We start from the raw sequence: 20792 nt of genomic DNA on the forward strand, positions 1-20792 counted from the left end.
TATATATGTTTTAATTGGTGTGTGGAAGTGTATACGCACTTCTATAAATGAGATGAGAAATAGGTTATCCCATATTTGGGAAATTCTTTCATTGCAACAGTTGAAATTCACAGGGCAAGAGGCGGGGTACAGCCAGAACAGGTAGCCAGTCTGTTACATGGCCAGTTGATCAATAATAATAATAATAATAATGATGATAATAATAATAATAATAATAATAATAATAATAATAATAATAATAATAATGTGTGGTCTTTCTGGAAGCTGAATAATTCGGTTAAGGATGTTGCTAGTGAGTGGTGCAGAGGGTGGTTAAGGTTTTTCTGTGATTTTAGCTTCAAAAATATTCCGGGTTGCAGACAATAACAGAGCCAGCTTTCCTAAACAATTATACAGTCTATCCGTGTCACCAGCTCTGATGCTTCTCATCCCGCAGCAGCACGCTGTGCTCACCACAACTGAGTGAGAAAAAACTCCAAGATTTTGCTGCACACATTGAAGGATCTCAGCTTCCTTAGCAAAACAGAGCCTGAACAGTCTGTGTTGACTTTCCATTTGAGCTTTTTGTCAATGCAGGTGCCCAGGTACTTGTACTCCTCCACATTAACATCCTGTCCCACACGGGTCGTGTAACTGTCTGTTTCCTTCTTAAATTGATCACCATCTCTCTTCTGAGCTATTAACATTCAGAAACAGAGGATTCCTGTTAGACCACTCTACAAAACCGTCCACTAGCGCTCTGCAAACCTCGTCCTGCCCATCACTAATACATCCAACCACTGCAGAACTGTCAGAGTATTTCTGTAGGTGGCATGACCTGGAGTTGTGCTGAGAGTCTGAGGTGTACAAGGTGAACAGGAATGAAGACAGCACTGTCCCCTGTGGAGCTCCTGTACCGCATATCACCTGATCTCAAAGAGCACTGCACATTTTCACATACTGCAGCTGGTCTTTTTGGTTGTCAGTAATTCATGAGTTGTTGAATGTGTGCATTTACTGACATTTCCTGTAGTTTCTTTCTCAGCAGCAGCGGCTGAATCATGTTATATGCACTATGGAAATCAAAGAGGGTGATCTTCACCATGTCGCTCTCTGTAGTATGTAGATGACTGCAGATTTAATCTGTATTCAAACTGCAGAGGGTCAAGAGATGTCTTCACCCATGTCTTAGTTGGCAACTAGCCTGTAGTCATTGAGCTCTGAGGGTATCAACAGTGATTTGGTTGTAAAATCTGATTCTGGTCTTTTATCTAAGGATAAATGTAGTGGAGTACATAGTACTCAGTTCTCCTTCTAAATATAGTGTAGAAATATAAGGCTGCAAAATGAAATGTCCAAGGAAAGGAAGTAGTAGACTCAAAGAGGCTATTATTAGCGATGCACAGATTGTGAAATGTTTAAATTACTAGAAGGCCAAGAACCAATGCCAGTAACAAGATTTTATTTACTTATTTGTTTATTTATTTATTATTTCTTCCACTGTACTTCTTTTTAGATAGTACATAATTTGTTAAACACCCCGAAATCTGTCATAGCCAATCACAGTTGAGTGTTTGGCGCACATTCAAATTGAAGGATGACAAAAAAAAGTCATAAACTGACAACATACATTTTATAAAAAGCCCTTTTCTCCTTGTATGTATACAGCCAGCAGAGGACGACAGAAAGACAGCGGCTCCTCCTGTGACTGACCAATGAGCTCCCAGAACACTGAACGAGTGGGCGGGACCGAACCGGACCAAACGCAAACATGGCGGCTCCCTTAGATGATGATATTGAGTCTAACAATCAGGACTTCTATTCACTGCTCAACGTTAGGAAAGAGGTAAGGTTAGCTTCGTGTTTATCAGTGATGTCCGACGTCAGCGGACTTTTTGCTGTGACCTCTGTGTTGGGTTTTAATGAGAAAGCCTTCTGCAGCCCGTGTGCTCTCATCCTCCAACCGAATAACGCTTCTCTCAGTCGGCACCATCGTCGTTAGAGGTTGAGACCGGTCGAACACCGGCAGGCTGTCTATCTACTTTACATGGAAGTAGGCGCTGGCAGAAATGCTACGATCGTCTTGAAGAACATCCTCTGAAATCTGAGTTTTCCTAAAAACTGGGGCGAATATGAGCTGTGTGGATTGTAGTTGCTCATCTAAGTAACATTAGATAGCATTAGGTACACAGGGGCAGACTCCTTAGCTTAACGCGTAGTGCATTATTACGCTTTTTGTTAATGGCTTTTTAATGTAAACGCCTGCTGACTGTTTTTCACTCTTGAATTTGGACGCACTAATGCAGCAGTGGTGTTTCAGCTCTCAATTAACTGATTAGTCAGTTAATTGATTGAACAGACATTAATTCAGGAGGCTGTGGCAATTATTTTCAGGCAAAAATACCCAACAGTTGCTGTTTTAATCAGTCAATTAGTCAGCCATTCTCAGGGGTGACTCTTGTCCTGTCTCCTGCCACAGGCCACAGCTGAGGAGCTAAAGGCATCATATCGGAGGCTATGTATGCTCTACCATCCAGACAAACACAGAGACCCAGAGCTGAAAAGACAAGCTGAGCAACTTTTCAACCAGGTTCACCAAGCTTATGAAGGTGAGGAATCTCATAGTTGTAAGGCATTTAGTAGGTATAGTTGAACTTGTGAAATGAATTGTCTGTCTTCGGGATCTGCTTTCCCTCTGCTCAGTGCTGAGTGATGCTCATTCCAGAGCTATCTATGACATCTTTGGGAAGAAAGGGCTGGAGGTGGAAGGCTGGGAGGTATGTTTCCAAACATAATCTACTTTTCTTGCATTTGAGTGGTTTTTCGCTGCTACGTGCTGTGTCTGCGTCACCTGCACTTTGTGATTCTGTGTAGGTGGTGGAGAGGAAGAGGACACCGGCAGAAATTCGAGAGGAATATGAAAGGCTACAGAGAGAGAGAGAGGAGAGGAGACTGCAGCAAAGAACAAACCCTAAGGTTTGCAGCATCATAACAGCACGAAACAGCCCTGTTTCCACGTTCATTGCATTATGTCTCCCACTCTTTTCCTTTTTTCTTAATTAATCCTGTCAATCTGTTTGTCACGGCATCATTATTCAGGGCACCATCAGCGTTGGTGTGGATGCAACGGACCTGTTTGACCGCTATGATGAAGACTTTGAAGAGATGCCAGGAGGAGGCTTTCCTCATATTGAAATCAACAAGATGCATATTTCTCAGTCTATAGAGGTACAACAAACATTCACTTAGCCATTACCGTCCACCCACGTGCTAGCCTGAGCCAAGATCACATCGGTATTCTGTGCTGTCTGTCTTTTTGCAGGCTCCTTTGACGAACTCTGACACAGCAGTGCTGTCTGGTTCGCTCTCCACGCATAATGGGAACGGAGGAGGAAACATTAACATGACCGTGCGCAGGGTTATGTCAGCCAAGGGCTGGGGGGAGGTACGCACAAGCAGACACATTTACAGAGAGAAGCACATTAACGTTTTGTTTTAATGAGTAGGAACTTGTCCATCCATCTCATTATACCTCTGAGGAAGTCTGTGTGTCTATCCAGGTGTTTGGGCACATTGTCTCAGGAATGCTTTAAAGGAATTTTTTAAAAATGTAGCACAGATGTCCACCTGGATTTGAGGAGAATCTGGGTAGAATGTGGTGGCCAATGATCAAGGTCATTGTGACCTTAAATACATGCACCTTTAAGCTGAAGTGATTGTACAGATCTTCCTTGGTTGAAGACCAAATGGAAACTTTGATGTAACTTGCACTTTAACTAGTTGGGAATCATACACCTGCAAGCTGGTAATTCTTGCAGACATGATGTATGTAATGCGTAAGGCGGTAGGTTCAGTTTTTGTAGCCTTCTACAATCTCTTCTTTCCGTGCACTTGCATCTGCATTTGTTGCAGGTGGAGTTTGGTGCGGGAGACATACTGGGACCTCTTATTGGGTTAAAGGTGTTTCGCAATGTCACACCACGGTGGTAAGACCCAACTTTTTGTCAATAATGCGTCAAACTGCAAAACTGCATTCTCCTTTCATATCTCCTTTCTGTATGATTTTTTTTTTTTCTGTTCAGTTTCATGACAGCCCAGTGCGGTTTACAGTTCTCACCTCGAGGTTTGCGACCGAGTTGTTCTCTGATGACAGCGCGGCACCTGGATCAGAACACCATGGGTTATCTTCAGTGGCGCTGGGGGCCCAACAGCGCCATGACTACCAGCCTTGTCCGAGACACCAAGAGCAGCCACTTTACTCTAGCTCTGCAGGTACATTCAAAGATAAGCATGCACACAAAGGCTGCAGCAGTACTACGTCATTACTTTTATTAATTTGATCATTTTTTTCCTTATTATTTCTATTCTTTATTGCTGTTCTCCTGGCTTTCCAACCTGCATTGTCCAGCTGGGCGTGCCACACTCCTACCTGATGATGAGCTACCAGTACAAGTTTCAGGATGAAGACCAGACCAAAGTTAAAGGATCTGTGAAGTATGTGTGTAAAAAGTGTCCTATACATGCAAAAAATAGTTTGCTGATATTGTGTTTGGGGTCATTGCCCAGTTGCATGTTTATGCTGTGTTTGGTTTTATTCAAACATACAATGAAAGTTATAGAAATATAATTTTACTTTTTCTTCTTGTTAGCATATTCAATATCATAACAATAGCTTATTCACAGAGCTAATACAGATTAAGACATGATCTGTAGTTGTTGCATTAATGGAGACATTATTTTAAAAGGTAATGTAACATTTAAAACATGCTGTTTTCTCACAACAGTGATCACCACTTATAGTAGCTCTAAAAGTCCAATTGTGGCCATGCTATTCTCTTTACTAGCTGCCTAGTTTCATTTATCTCCCTGTTCACTTTTGTATCCCCGTGTTTCTAGGACAGGCTGGTTTGGCACTGTGGTAGAATATGGAGCAGAGAGAAAGATCAGCCGACACAGTATACTGTCAGCCACTGTCAGCATTGGGGTCCCGCAGGGAGTTACACTCAAGATCAAGTACGGGCCATCTACAGTGTGGTCTCACTCTACTGTGTGTCTTTGCCTCACTGCATGATTATCTTATAAGAGTGTGCTTACATTTGGGCTTATGTAGGCTGGCACGTGCAAATCAAACATACCTGTTCCCAGTCCATCTGACTGATCAACTGCTGCCCAGCGCCGTCTTCTATGCCACTGTGGGACCTCTGCTGGTCTACATGGCCGTCCACAGGCTGATCGTTATCCCGTACACACAAGCACAGAAAGAACAGTGAGTAAATGTCCTCTGCCTCAAACAGCATCTCACATTGTCCCAGCAGAAGAAACTCTTGGTTCCAGGCTTGTTCTCAAAAACTCGTAAATAAGAAAAGATAATTTTCTATTAATCATCACCTGGTTCTCCTCTACTTTTCTGTATTTGATCTATGTTTTTTTTTTTACACTTAATGAAAAGCATGATGGCCAAACTTTACACATCAGATAAAGGTGATCAACTCTGCTGTAGGGGGGAAAAAAGAGCAGCATTTCTATTGCGGGTGTTGTTAATACTAGAGGGATTTCTTTCATGCTTACACTGTCATCACAGACGCCTCCAATGTGAATCCCAGCGGGTGATTGTTGTCTGTCTCTGTGCCTCTCAGAGAGCTGGAGCTGCAGAGGAAGAGCTCTGCCACAGACATCGCCAAGAAGAAGCAGGAGGCAGAGTCTGCTGTGAGTACTCGCATGCTGAAACACAGTTCTTTATTGTGTGTGGGGGATAATTGATCATTGTTTCTGAGTTCAGCTCTCCTCATTATGAACTCATGACTGAATCTCGCCAGAAAAGCTCGCTACAATCCTATCCTGATTTTGCTCTCTTTCTAACCCCCCTCTCCCCTCCTGCCTTCCCTATTTTTTTTCCTCCCTCGGCTCCTCTGCAGGTTCTGCTGATGCAGGAGTCTGTGAGGAGAATCATAGAAGCAGAAGAATCCAAGATGGGTGAGAGTATATACGCACACACAATAAAATCATTGCACAGTGTGGAAAAACTGATATTTCTTTAAGTTTGTATCCACTCAAAACTTGGTAAGAATCCATATATTTGAAACACATGTCAAAGTAGCTGTCACACTACATAATGCACTGTAACTTTAGATCCTGTCTGTCTGACTCCCATAACGTCATTGCTGTGAAGCCAATCATGATGGACGTATATTACCTTTTAGGCTTGATCATCCTGAATGCTTGGTATGGGACGTTTGTGTCAGACACCAGCCAGAAGCAGGAGAAAGCCAAAGTCATTGATGTGACCGTGCCACTGCAGTGTCTGGTGAAAGACTCAAAACTCATCCTCACTGAGGCCTCTAAGGTGCGTCAAACCAAACGAAAGTTTCTTTCCGCATCTGATGTACATCTGCATGCATTTCTTTTAAACTGTTTCTCTGTGTGCAGTCAGGGTTGCCCGGTTTCTACGACCCTTGTGTAGGCGAAGAGAAGAGTCTAAAATTACTCTACCAGTTCAGGGGTGTCTTGCACCAAGTCATCTCTGCAGACACAGAGTCGCTACGGATACCCAAGCAATGTTAGTATGCGAGACTATTAAGAGTAACATTATTTACCATAGTATTCAACAGCACAGCATCTGCTTGCATCCGTGTTCAGATTACTAGTGTGTTTTTGTCTCATCAGCTCACAGAATTGAGTCCGAGTCCTAGAGGGCAGCGCTGTCGGAGTACGGCGAGGCAAACGGACTGTGTGAACAGAAGAACCCAAGAATGGAGGGGGTCACATCGAAAATAAGCTGGCCTCTCTCCTCTGGCCTTCTTCTGTTGTGACGTTAGCAAATCCGATAGTTCCTCCACTCATGTTTTCCTGTGGGCCAGCAGAATTCAGTCAGCACTGACAAGGTGTTGCCCTTTGTGTCCCCACACCTGAGAGAGCTGCTCAAATACCTGCCTTCTGCAGGGGAGAAGACCCTACAACCCTACAGACCTACAACATAGATTTATATATGCACTACACAAGAGGGCCTGACACTCCCTAAATGATGAGCTAAAAGTGGGGGCTCTACTTTACCCCATATCATTGTAGTCTTTGTCCTATATGTGTATCACATTGATAGTTTTGATCTAATATTGGTATGGCATAGTCATTGCAATAATTCATGTAAATGTTTCTGGTCGCAGATCACGTCTCACTAACCCCGAGGCTAGCCACGACTGAGGAATGACTAAACTCGAGTTGTTTTTTTTTTTTTTTTTTTTTTGAATTTCTCATCATCCGCTCAAAAAAAAATCATCCTAATTTATTTATGATTTTAGTGCCGCTATCTGCTGCTCACTGCGGTGCCGGTCGGCAGGTGTTAACTGGTGCTCTGAACTTGTATCTGTGAAGGCTGAGATGTAGAAGAAAGGGGAGGGCTTGCTCGGGGAGGGAACGCGGCAGTTGCCCTTTAATGGTAGAGTTCCAACTGAAGAGAGGGAGAGAAGCTCAAATTCCACATATTGATTTTTAATATCTATTCTAGACTGCAATTTAAAGGCAGAAATTCAGCTTGGATTTGATTTGCGTCAGTGTTTATTGATTGACTGTGTAGCTGCAGCCAAAACAGAATTTTCTATAAGGACTTTAAATACAGTGAAGGTTATAGTTTGTACTTCTCTGATGTATATCTGGAACAAATCCAGTGGTAGCAGTAAAATACTGGCATGGATTTGAAACATTTGGATTATTTTGTAATTGGTTGGATGCAAATTGGAGAAGATCAGCACTTTTGCCACATGTAGCTCATTTGCTGCTGATGTAATTTATTGAGCTTAACACGTTGGCTATGAAATCAAGCCCAGCTGCAGTCACAGATCAGATGATTCCCCCTTTACACTCCACAATTGCCATATCTGTAATAGGGCTGTGCATATGCAAGCCACTTTACAATCCACCTCTACCTTTCATGGTTTGTATTGATCTGAATTGATCATTCTTATACACTATATTGCCAAAAGTATTTGCTTGTCTGGCTTCACACACTTTTGAACAACCCGTTTTTAATCCACAGAATTTAATATGATGTCGGTCCACCCTTTGCAGCTATAACCGCTTCAACTCTTCTGGGAAGGCTTTCCACAAGGTTTAAGAGTGTGTTTATGGGAATTTGTACATTTGTGAGGTCAGACATGATGTTGGATGAAAAGGCCTGGCTCACAGTCTCCGCTCGAATTCATCCCAAGTGTTCCGTCAGGTTGAGGTCAGGACTCTGTGCAGGCCAGTCAAGTTCTTCCACACCAAACTTGCTCAACCGTGTCTTTATGGACCTTGCCCTCCCCTCCCCTCCCCACACTGTTCCCACAGAGCCCTCCACCAAACTTTACACTTGGCTTGATGCAGTCAGACAAGTACTGTTTTCCTGGCAACTGCCAAACTCAGACTCGTCCAGTGGATTGCCACATATAGAAGCCTGATTCATCATTCCAGAGAACACGCCTCCACTGCTTTAGAGTCCAGTGGCAACATACTATACACCACTGCATCTGAAGGTTTGTATTGTACTTGGTGATGTAAGGTTTGGATGCAGTTGCTCTACCATGGAAACGCAATCTGTAAAGCTCTCTACACACTATTCTCTAGCTAATCTGAAGGTCGTGAAATTTGCAGATCTGTAGCGATTAACTCTGCGGAAAGTTGGCCGTCTCTGTGCACTACACACCTCAGCATCTACTGACCCTGATCTGTGATTTTTATGTAGCCTACCACTTTCTGGCCGAGTTACTGTCATTGCCAAATGCTTCCACTTTATTATAATAACAACTGACAGTACCACGCTTGAATTCACTGAGCTTCTGAGAGCGACCTGTACTTTCACAAATGTTTGTAGAAGAAGTCTGTATGCCTAGGTGCTTGATTTTATACGCCTGTGGTCATGGAAGTGATTGGAACACCTAAATTCAATGATTTGAGTGGGTCAGTGAACACTTTTGGCAATATAGTTGTCAATAATATCTACTCTATTTTGTGTCGGGGTCCTTCTGCTGCTCTCTGAGGTGGAGAGACCGTAGAACAGAGGCACATGTTTCCATTGACTCTAGAGGTTTTGGGCAACTGAACCGTAGCCTCACCAAAACCACAAAGCTATATTGTCTAAATTAGGTGTTACAGTGTTTTAGTTTGTCATATTTTAATTTAATACTATTCTCCCTGATGCTTTCATTGAAAACAAATCAGACTCACACTCATTTTAAGCGACACGCCACTCTATAGTTGCAGAGGGCTTGTATTACTATCGTTTAGATGATAAAAATAATATTTTTCTCCCTTATTCACAAAGCGTCGCCACTGCAGGTAGCACCACAAAGTTAATTTGGCAGATTTTCACACCACCTCAATTCCTCGGGGAATTCCGACACATTCCCCAAGGGATTTGTCTTCTCTTAGGACTGAACCCGGGATCTTTTGCTTGCAAGGCGAATGTGTTCTGAAGCCACTTTATGTGGTCATACATGCACTAATTCTCCTTGGCTGTTATTTGCTCCTCTTAATGGTGAGGGAAAGGCAAAATATCCTATGATACACTTAACTGTTGAGAAATTGGTAGGTGATGTAGCATAAAAGTCCCAAAGATTTTAAGATTAGTTGCACCCTGCTCCTGTTTATTTTGGTGTATTGAAAGGGAGAGCTGTTATACTGCTCTTTGGTTGGGATTACTCTTTCAGCGTCCATTTTGCACTAATTGTTTGTAGTATTTGTCTTATGTTGTTTTAAGTGTGATGTAAAGGTTTCTTGGTCAAGTCATCTGTCACCTCTGCTCTGGTGCCACCCTGAGGCCTGCAGAAAGAGTGCTCCCTGCTGTTACATTCCAACCCATCATCCAAACTGACTGGCCGTAGTATTTAAATGTTATGAATGGTTTCAGGAGCCCGTTTTTGTGTCCTGTAAAGACAATAAACATGATTAAAAGATGTTTGGCATTTGATTACACCCTCCAGAGTCACAGAATACACTGAAGTTTTATACCTCACCCCGCTAAAAAGAAAAAAAATCAAGTTAAAATGGTAACTCTTTATTTACAGTAGTTTACAATAGTTTCACAGAAACAGTGTGCACCACAGAACAAACGCTTTCTCAGTAAGAGGATAGAACAACCCAGGTTCAGATTAAACAAGCTGTATCACAATGAGCTTCCCCCCCCCCTCCAACATTAATTTACACTAATGTCTTTAAGACACACACTCAAAATTATGAGCTTGTGTCTGAAGGAGTCTTCAGATTCTCTTCAAGACAAGCATGTCCTGAGAAACAGCAAAAGTGATTTTAGTTCTTCAAATGTCTTAAAAACATAACTTAGGCGACTGCTGGGTACAAACCAGTTAACCCACATTTGTAAATACCAGGAGAGTGCACAGATGAGTTTAATCGTTCAAACTCTTGGAAATTCTTGTTCTTTACACAAAAAACCCCCCAAACAAACATTCTTCGTCTGTTTTAGTCGTTCCCTGGTCAACTCTTTGATTCTGCATTATAAAACCCCATCACCGACAAGTATCCAAGAATCTGAGTCTAAAATCTGTCACTCTACAGTATGGCTTTTTTTATATATATATATATATATATATATATGTTCAGAAACACACAAGTCCCAACAGCAGATGGCACATGAATAACAAAGCTTAAAGTTCTTTTAATCCAAATGGGAGCAAGTTTTCCATCAATGGTACTCCACATAGAACCGAATACTGCAATGCAAAAGTTAACGGGAGGCGATTACTCACTGAGATCTGACCTTCTGCTCTGACCTTCCAGAGACAAACCACCACTACCATGGTACTAGGGGTGCACTGATTTGAAAATTCAGAATCAATACAGAATAAAAATCTGACTTCCATTTTTTTTATGTTTATTATTATTATTATTATTATTATTATTAAGCATTACTCACTTTGGGCCAGGATGACAAATGAATCGTTATAACAGGGGAAGAAGAAAAAAAAAATCTGTATGCTACATGTCAGACGGCAAGTGTAGACAACAGCCCCGATTCTCACAACGTTGTGCAGAGTTAAAAGTGTAAAAACAACTCAACAGGGCCAACATGGGCCAGTACCGGTGTGTTGCTGACACATCAGTGCATCCCTACTTGATGCTTTGCAAAAGACTTGAAACCCCCCCCCCCCCCCCCCCCAAAAACAAAAAAAACATGGAGATTGGTTCAGACAACTCATAGCAGCAGATGCATCGCCAACACCCTTATTTAAACGCTTGCGTGCATAATTTCAACCGGAAATCTTCATTGAAAACTGAAGATTTATGGTCTGACACCATTCCAGTTACAGATACCTTTTTTTCACCTGTCAGTACTGCAAACAGGACTGTGGTTCCCTTCTATAAATATATTTGTCTCTGAAAACTTAGTCAAGCGCATCAAGTGGTTAACTAAAATCATACTGACCAGATATAACAGGATATACTGAAAACCTGACTTTTGTCATTTGCCCAATTTTTCTTTTTTTCTAAACTGTTATATAACAATTTCTTTATTAGGAACAAATGTGGTCAGCGAAGAACACTGTTTAAACACGTTGAGAAACAAAGTGTGAAAGCTTCTGTGTATGGCTGAGTAACGTGTTGATTCAGAGGAATACCAGTGTCTGGAAGACAAGATCTTGGTTCAGCTGTATGAGCTAATGGCCTCAATGATATTCTTGAAAATGTCTTAAACAAGAAAAGCAGAACAACAAACTGATGATGCAGATGCAGACTCTAGCCTCTTATCCTACATCTTTGTTCTATTCGATTATACCTCAGCTTAATACTATAGCACCATCTGAAGCAATTGACACCAGCCTCAACTTGTTTTCCTGTTTTAAATGGTTAATTATGTAACATCAATAGAGGCATCATAGAGAAATTAAATCCAGTTTAACCAGATCAGAAAGACACACCCGTCTCTGAAAGAAAGGTTAGGTGGATTTTTTTTTTTTTTTTTAAAGTGCAAACCATTTTTCCCACAAATCCCAGCATGCACCATAGTGGGTGGCAGTTGTGAGAATTCTCTCAATATGGCAGTTCAAAATGCTTCCAGTGTTCACGAGACACCAAGCCCCAAAAGTAGCGGTTTGTTGCTATGCTAATGTCATCTACAGACAGACATCCATTCAGTGATTGCCTTACGCGCAGAGTCTGTAGGAAGCAGAAACAAACCTTAGTAAATCTAAAATAGCACTCAAATTGTTCTCAAATGGGATAAGGGCTCGGGATAGGTCCACTAAAATGTTTGTAGAAAATATGGGTTCATGGTTGAACCTTGAAGGAGAGAGACTGAAGGGTGCAAGACCTGAATCTGAGGAGGAGGGGCCAGTCCAGTAGAGGGTTAAAGTAGGAGCGGTACGGGTCAGAGTTCAGGATGTGGCCTGGGGTCAGTCCAGCATGTGTTTGCGTGGGCCTACACGCGAGCGGTGGGAACGTCGAGTGTCTGGAGGTCCGTGTGTCTCTCGGCAGCTTTGGCACACGTATGTCTCTGGCACGTGACTCTTGCGGATCTTAGCGCATGACAGGTGGATCCAGGTGTTGCACTTGTTACATTCGATCATGGCGCGTCCCGCGAAAGGCTTCATGCAGAAACATGTCACCAGGTCCCACGAGTCATCATCTGAAAAGAAAGGAGACAGAATACACTGAGCTTCCACTTTATTCATTCATCAGTTTTTTAAAAACATTTAAGCATTTCTGACCCCAAAATCTCTTACCAGAGTCTACCATTATATCCTCATCCTCCCCTGAGCCATCTTCGTCTCGGAACACCACCTGCTTTCCCTGGCGGAACACCGTTCTGTTTCCTGAAAAGCCCTCCACCTTCTGTATCTTTACCACCCCTTCCTCAAGGTCTCGTCCGTCCCAGTATCGACGCTCTTCCTTGGGTTCCTCTTTGCAAGGGGACGGGCTAGGCACGCACTGGGGGTGGAGGGGAATGCTGATGTCATCTTCTGGCTCTTCTTTGATTGTTCGGCCGCCAAAGGAAAGCGGGCACTGCAGCTCTGGGACTGCTAAGTGAGCCCCACGTTCTTCAACAGACTGATGCTCCCTCTCCTTCCTCCTCTTCTTCTTCTTCAGCTTGTCAGCTTTCCTGCGATCATCTGGATGCAGGGTAGTGATTGTGTGCTGCAGAGGAGAAAATTTAATATCCATTTGAAAATTATAACAAAACTTTTACCTGGTCAGATTATATAAGGTTGATGATGTGACATACAGTGGGGCAAAAAAAGTATTTAGTCAGCCACCGATTGTGCAAGTTCCCCCACCTAAAATGATGACAGAGGTCAGTAATTTGCACCAGAGGTACGCTTCAACTGTGAGAGACAGAATGTGAAAAAAAAATCCATGAATCCACATGGTAGGATTTGTAAAGAATTTATTCGTAAATCAGGGTGGAAAATAAGTATTTGGTCAATAACAAAAATACAACTCAATACTTTGTAACATAACCTTTGTTGGCAATAACAGAGGTCAAACGTTTACTATAGGTCTTTACCAGGTTTGCACACACAGTAGCTGGTATTTTGGCCCATTCCTCCATGCAGATCTTCTCGAGAGCAGGGATGTTTTGGGGCTGTCGCCGAGCAACACGGACTTTCAACTCCCGCCACAGATTTTCTATGGGGTTGAGGTCTGGAGACTGGCTAGGCCACTCCAGGACTTTCAAATGCTTCTTACGGAGCCACTCCTTTGTTGCCCGGGCGGTGTGTTTTGGATCATTGTCATGTTGGAAGACCCAGCCTCGTTTCATCTTCAAAGTTCTCACTGATGGAAGGTGGTTTTGGCTCAAAATCTCACGATACATGGCCCCATTCATTCTGTCCTTAACACGGATCAGTCGTCCTGTCCCCTTGGCAGAAAAACAGCCCCATAGCATGATGTTTCCACCCCCATGCTTCACAGTAGGTATGGTGTTCTTGGGATGCAACTCAGTATTCTTCTTCCTCCAAACACGACGAGTTGAGTTTATACCAAAAAGTTCTACTTTGGTTTCATCTGACCACATGACATTCTCCCAATCCTCTGCTGTATCATCCATGTGCTCTCTGGCAAACTTCAGACGGGCCTGGACATGCACTGGCTTCAGCAGCGGAACACGTCTGGCACTGCGGGATTTGATTCCCTGCCGTTGTAGTGTGTTACTGATGGTGACCTTTGTTACTTTGGTCCCAGCTCTCTGCAGGTCATTCACCAGGTCCCCCCGTGTGGTTCTGGGATCTTTGCTCACCGTTTTCATGATCATTTTGACCCCACGGGATGAGATCTTGCGTGGAGCCCCAGATCGAGGGAGATTATCAGTGGTCTTGTATGTCTTCCATTTTCTGATGATTGCTCCCACAGTTGATTTTTTCACACCAAGCTGCTTGCCTATTGTAGATTCACTCTTCCCAGTCTGGTGCAGGTCTACAATACTTTTCCTGGTGTCCTTCGAAAGCTCTTTGGTCTTGGCCATGGCGGAGTTTGGAGTCTGACTGTTTGAGGCTGTGGACAGGTGTCTTTTATACAGATGATGAGTTCAAACAGGTGCCATTCATACAGGTAACGAGTGGGGGACAGAAAAGCTTCTTACAGAAGACGTTACAGGTCTGTGAGAGCCAGAGATTTTCCTTGTTTGAGGTGACCAAATACTTATTTTCCACCCTAATTTACGAATAAATTCTTTACAAATCCTACCATGTGGATTCATGGATTTTTTTTTTCACATTCTGTCTCTCACAGTTGAAGTGTACCTCTGGTGCAAATTACTGACCTCTGTCATCATTTTAAGTGGGGGAAGTTGCACAATCGGTGGCTGACTAAATACTTTTTTGCCCCACTGTAAATCCGTCTTACATCTTTCTTGGCGTGGCTGGACAGAATGGATCCTGGCTGTGGATGCTTCCTGCTCCTATCCTGGGGGCCCTTCAGGGGGCGTTGGGGGCAGGAAGATGCTGGTCCTGGGGTCCAGCCATCACTGTCGGCTGTGCTGCCTGTACTGTTCGGGGGGCTTGAGCTACTGCGCAGTGGAGAGTCCTAAAATAATAAATGGAAGTGCAGGGGTTAATTCACTAACATAAGGAGATGAAGTAGGCTACTAACAGGTAAAAAATTAATACATTTGCAATCACATGACCATAAAAATAAATCCCTGAAAGGAAAGCGAACAAGTCATCTGTTGATGGTGAAGAAAAGGAAACTAAGTCATCCAACGTTAGTTATGATAAAAGAAACTTCACATAAACCAGAGAGAGGGATGTCACATTTTATTTTGGTTTTACAGAAAATAGCACTAAAAACAATGCTCTACTTTAGTTGCAGCAGTGGAGAATAACAGAACATTTGATGCTATCAAGGGTGTGTGTCACTTTACAGGAACATCTCTACCACCTGGTGCTTCTTATCTAGTCTGAATAAAAAAACCAAACAACAACAACAACAACCCCCCCCCATTGCGTAACAAAAGATACACTGTTATCAAAGGATGCAGCTCTACATCCTTTGATAACAGGACATGGCTTCCATGTTCTAGACAGTGGAGGAGCATGTGTTAAAAAACAAAAAACAAACAAACTGTAATTAGACTAAAATGAATGTTTTCAACAAGTTAAATGCATATAAATGTGAATGAATGACCAGCATGAACAAGGCTACTTTCCATACAACCGATTCAGTTAACCTAGTACATAGTAACATCATAGATGGCTGTATGTGTGAGAGAATAAAAAAAAAAGAAGATATATATAAAATTAAAGCTGCAAGCAGCGTTATGAGGGCCCTCGCACCCCCGGCGCGTCGAGCCACGCCCAACACCTAAAACCAGCACGTCCGATCGATGTCACATTGATGGAATTCATGCATTTAACCACCAGCTAACATTTCAACTCATTCATTCATGATTAGCTAGTCGTTCCACTAGGTGGCACTCTAACCATTATGTACAAATGGCATAACAAACATTTCCGAACTCGAGTCTCATTATGCCTGCGACCTTTGGGTGAGATTGGACATTGTGTTTTTGAGTGACAGCAGATTACTTCTTTTTGGCGAGTGATTGAAACTCCACATGCCGCCATGACCACCCCGTTTCCCTGAACGTAAAAAGCTTCGCAATTTAACAACACAAAGGTCTTTGGATTCCACACACTGAAGAATAGTTCAATCTGATGAAATCCCTTGGAGGAGTTCGTCAAAGTATGAGGCCTGAAAAGAGGAGAAAATGTCGCCAAAATTACACATTAATTTTAAAATGGCTGACTTCCTGTTGGATTTGGGATATTGCTCCAAGAGACTTTTTTGTACATCTTGATATCTCCTATAAGCTTACCAGGTTTCAGACTCATACATAAAACACAGAGCAGGGGCTGTGATTTTGAAATTTGTAGGGGGCGCTGTGGAGCCATTTTGGGATATTCAATGAAAATGATCACATAACAACAAAGCCTTACCACATTGGAGGTGTGCGCCAAATTTCAAGACTTTTAAACTTTCCAAGCCCCTCAAAAGCCACTTCATCTTTCATGGTGAACCGCGTTGCCACCAGGGTGCGCCGTTCAGTTTAAAGTCACAATTTTTGCACTGAAGCATCACGAGGGACTGATGGTGATATTCACCGCTTTTGAGGTGGCCACGATGAACCTGTGAAAATCAGTACAACAAAATTAAAGCCATGACATTTCCTGTTGCCACTAGGTGGCGCTGTCCGTATTCCCGACAATGGGCACATCAATCTGTTCAGGGCGGGTCTGACATCATGCCTGTAAAGTCTGGTACTGATCAGACTGGATTTCATTGAGTTATACTAATTTGTTTCTTCATGGCGTGACATCAAAGTTCGCCATGCTGCTGGGGTCACACCCTTTCGCGAAAAGTCACAGTTTTCACTGTAACCCAAGACCAACTCCTTAAGGCTTTCCTGGAGAAATTTGAGGCTGCAGATGTCACCCATCACAATACTGTACCCCAAAGTGTAAAACATGACATTTCCTGTTCCCACTAGGTGGCGCTGTCCTTGAGGTCAAATATGGCAGTTGAAATATGTTCAGGGGTGGAGCCTTATCATATGTGTTCACTTTGGTCAAGGTCAGAAAATGTATGACAGAATGAGAGGCAATAAGATTTTCATGGCGAGTCATCGAAATTCGCCATGGCGCCACGGCCTCATAGTATTGTGAAAACTCAAAAGCTCCGCAATTTAACATGGCACAAGGGTGTAGTTGACACTGTCCAAATTTGAAGGTTAAGAAATGAAACCCCAAGGAGGAGTTCGCAAAAGTTCGAGGCATGGAAATGGCAAAATTAGAGCCAAAATATCACCTTCTCTTCCAAATGGCGGACTTCCTGTTGGGTTTGCGTCAATGGGCCCCCAGACTTTTTTGTTCGTCTTGGCATGATACACATGTGTGCCAAATTTCATACATGTAGCTCAAACGATGTGGTCGTAGGGCTGCATTTAACAAGGCATAGGTGGCGCTGTAGAGCCATTTCCCAGTGCTCATATGTAAAACCATTAAAATACGTAAATTTTCACCAGACCTGACGCGTGCGCAAAATTTCAAGAGTTTTCGAGCATGTTTAGGCCCTCAAAAGGCCGATTCATTTGCCGGAATAATAATAATAATAATAATAAACAGAGCAATTACAATAGGGCCTTCGCACTGTCAGTGCTCGGGCCCTAATAATAATAATAATAATAAGAAACGGAGCAGATACAATAGGGCCTTCGCACTCTCAGTGCTCGGGCCCTAATAATAATAATAAACAGAGCAATTACAATAGGGCCTTCGCACTGTCAGTGCTCGGGCCCTAATAATAATAATAAGAAACGGAGCAGATACAATAGGGCCTTCGCACTCTCAGTGCTCGGGCCCTAATAATAATAAGAAACGGAGCAGATACAATAGGGCCTTCGCACTCTCGGTGCTCGGGCCCTAATAAGAAACGGAGCAGATACAATAGGGCCTTCGCACTCTCAGTGCTCGGGCCCTAAAAAAACCCGACAAGGGCAAAAGAGACCCATGTATTAAGCCAAGAGTCCATGTAAGTGCAAAAAGAAAAAAAGAAGATAAAGTTCTTAGTTGAGTATGTGTAAAACTAAAATAAACACAGGCAGAGAAACTATAAAGCCAAAAGAATCTGTTAAAGTAATCTCCCTGTCTGGCCATCTCCTTTTTGGTCCCCAAGATTAGCAGAAGACAATAAAGTCTCATGTCCGATTTAGCGAGTGAATAAAATTCAAGAAGATAATAATAATAAAAAAACAATAATGAGTGGCAGCAGTTGCATTAAGTCATATTATAACTGACAAATAGACCACAGGTTTAGATTACTTGAAGTTAATCCACAGTGGATATGCAAGATCATCTGTAACTGATCCAAATAATTTTGTCAAAGAGTAGCTCCGGTTTTAGAATAAAGCTCATGATTAAAACAGTCCCCCCCCCCCCCCCCCCACCCCACACACACACACACACTCAGATAACCTCAGTGACAGGCTTTGGGTCTTGATTATTTATCATTTTTACAAACATTTTGATTCTGTGTAGATTTCACTTCTGCTGGTCAAGACTAAATATTTTCCTACTTTGTATGGTTGTTTGTTTACATGCGGAAATATAATGCAACTATGTATAACACAGGCGATGCTCCTGATTAAAACATTTAAGAGACACCGTTATAGCCCAACTAGACAGATGCTGATGTGAAGAAGAGTGCACAGCCACCGACCGCCTGGTTTTCTTACCTCTTGAGGGTATGGGATGTAACCGGCATATGCCAGAACAAAAGTGCAAAACTTGTTAAAATCCTCCACTGTCCTCCTCCTCCTGTACGGCGGACTGAAACCCTGAAACACAATCATGTTACTGAAGCATTAGCTGCAATAAACCTGCACTGCCAGATATGGCGTTGATATGAACGACGAGTGATCGCGCCACACATCCTCTATTGTACACGGTGGGAGAAACGGCGACTAACACAGGCAAAAGTTTGATTCACTACGCCCACGCACACACATATTTATCTATAGACATGAAAGTGAACCTTCCTGCCAACCCCCACCGACAAACCCAACTAAAAACGACAGCTAATGTTAGCTTGGTCGGCTAGCGGTAGACCGCAAATAACTCACTAGCTACTGCTAACCAGCTAGTGTCACTATAGTTCAATTAACGGACAAAACAACGAAGCCGCGCGGTAATACATATTACAGACTATCAAGGAATAACAAAGTGCAACAAAAGCATCATTGTCCGCCAGCTGTTACACTGCGAAAAATCCAGATGGCGTGAATATGATGGTTAGTCAGCTAGCTTTAATGTTAGCATGCTCCGTAATGATGATGGAATGTTTTATTCTCCATGAAGCATACAGTAAGGCTAACTCGCAGGTTTCGTGAAGTACCGTTTAAAGTGGCATTAATGACTCATTTTCATGCGACATGTAAAGTTTTATTTATAGAAAGCTGACAGCTTGTTCTAATACCGCGGGAATGTTTGGTGTGTATAACTTGTCAAATTTTTCCACTGGCTAATATTATATGTCAACATTAGCAGCAGCAAGCTAACGCTAACTAATCAGCAGCTGCTAGTCACAGTGACAACCTCAAATAAGTTGACATTTGCTAACGTCGCTAGCCGTGACTGCAAACTACTCACTGTCAAACAATTATATAAAACACTCACCTCCGACTGAAATGCATGGGATGTCGATGGGTTTATGTCACCCATCTTTACCGAGTAGCCGACAACCTGACGGCTTTGGCGATAACCTGGCAGACTGTCGAAGCTGGCAATCCGATGGGACCGTAAACACTGAAGTTATTTAGCTTTTGCTTGCTAGACAGCTAACGGTAACGTTACCTATGCTAAAAGCTCGAAGCAACAGTGTTAACTCAGTTTGCCACAAGCAGCAACGATAACACTACTTGGACTCGCCTACAAACGCTAGTCCTATCCGCTCAAAGTTATAAAATGTAATCGCCGACTATCAGCAAACGTTACTATTGTATTTCCATCGAGCTGTCCGGCAATTTCTCCGTTTGATCCAGTTAACAGAGTGCTGAGGAGGGTGGGGGAACGGTACACTTCGGCTGTCACCAGCTGCCTGCCCCTTGCTGCTTCTTTTTCTTCTTCTACTCATTCAAAGTTATTTATTTAAGGGAACGACGTTGTGGATTGGCGCCATCTTTGGTCAGTAGTGTGAAGGGATAAAAGCAGGCCTGCTTTAAAGATCTCCTACATTTTAACAAATTCTCTGCTTTGGAAAATATGCATGGAAACTCGAAGGCCCTAAACTAATCGATCAATACTGACAAACAGTTTCATAAAAGCGAGGCTTCATTATTTAGTGAGAAACATAACAGATAAAAGCTCAGGGGTCGATTCCAAATGCTGGACTTGCATTTCGATCTTTTCACTGGAACTGTCAGTATGTCGTCTACAGATATGTTGATGTAAGTAATGGGATGTCATCATTAGGGCCAAAATAAACTGATCACAGACAAAGCATACATTTTTTTGGAGTGACAAAATCAACAATCTGGCAACACTCTTAAAAAGAAGGAATGCACTGAGCTTTATATAAGGAAAACCCCTTAGAACATTTAGCCCATTGAAGAACACCTAGTTCCACAAGGCGTGTCATTGTCATTGACATTGTCAAAAACCGAAACATTTCAACTTTTTTTCTCAAATTATTATTTTGACTTCAATCTTAAAATTGCTTAAAATAACATTTCGACTGTAATCTCAAAATGGCAACTTTTTTTCAAAATATTATTTCGACTTTAATCTTAAAATTTCGACCGTAATCTCAAAATTTTATTTCCTCTTTAGTCTTTA

General features: G+C 42.5%; 2 protein-coding genes across 3 annotated transcripts; one reads left to right on the top strand and one right to left on the bottom strand.

Annotated features, from left to right (window-relative positions):
- Window positions 1-1315: 1315 nt before the first annotated feature.
- LOC113022711 (dnaJ homolog subfamily C member 11) lies at window positions 1316-7201 on the top strand. Of its 2 annotated transcripts, none has more exons than XM_026168413.1 (16): window positions 1316-1825; window positions 2459-2588; window positions 2683-2756; window positions 2854-2955; window positions 3079-3207; window positions 3302-3424; window positions 3892-3965; window positions 4062-4251; window positions 4388-4473; window positions 4876-4992; window positions 5090-5245; window positions 5616-5685; window positions 5895-5952; window positions 6180-6322; window positions 6406-6535; window positions 6643-7201. In XM_026168413.1, the coding sequence occupies exons 1-16, from the start codon at window positions 1751-1753 to the stop codon at window positions 6666-6668; spliced, it is 1683 nt and encodes a 560-aa protein (XP_026024198.1). In that variant the 5' UTR covers window positions 1316-1750; the 3' UTR covers window positions 6669-7201. The 2 variants fall into 2 exon arrangements, with proteins under 2 accessions (XP_026024198.1, XP_026024199.1); XM_026168414.1 differs by lacking the exon at window positions 1316-1825 and adding an exon at window positions 1853-2032.
- A 2789-nt stretch (window positions 7202-9990) lies between these two features.
- On the bottom strand, window positions 9991-20092 carry phf13 (PHD finger protein 13). The gene is made up of 5 exons (XM_026168415.1): window positions 19635-20092; window positions 18695-18796; window positions 14809-14988; window positions 12690-13101; window positions 9991-12592 (listed from the first exon to the last, which is right to left on the bottom strand). The coding sequence occupies exons 1-5, from the start codon at window positions 19677-19679 to the stop codon at window positions 12360-12362; spliced, it is 972 nt and encodes a 323-aa protein (XP_026024200.1). The 5' UTR covers window positions 19680-20092; the 3' UTR covers window positions 9991-12359.
- Between the last annotated feature and the right edge of the window lie 700 nt (window positions 20093-20792).

Source organism: Astatotilapia calliptera, chromosome 5, assembly GCF_900246225.1.
Source record: "Astatotilapia calliptera chromosome 5, fAstCal1.2, whole genome shotgun sequence".
Taxonomy (NCBI): Eukaryota; Metazoa; Chordata; class Actinopteri; order Cichliformes; family Cichlidae; genus Astatotilapia; species Astatotilapia calliptera.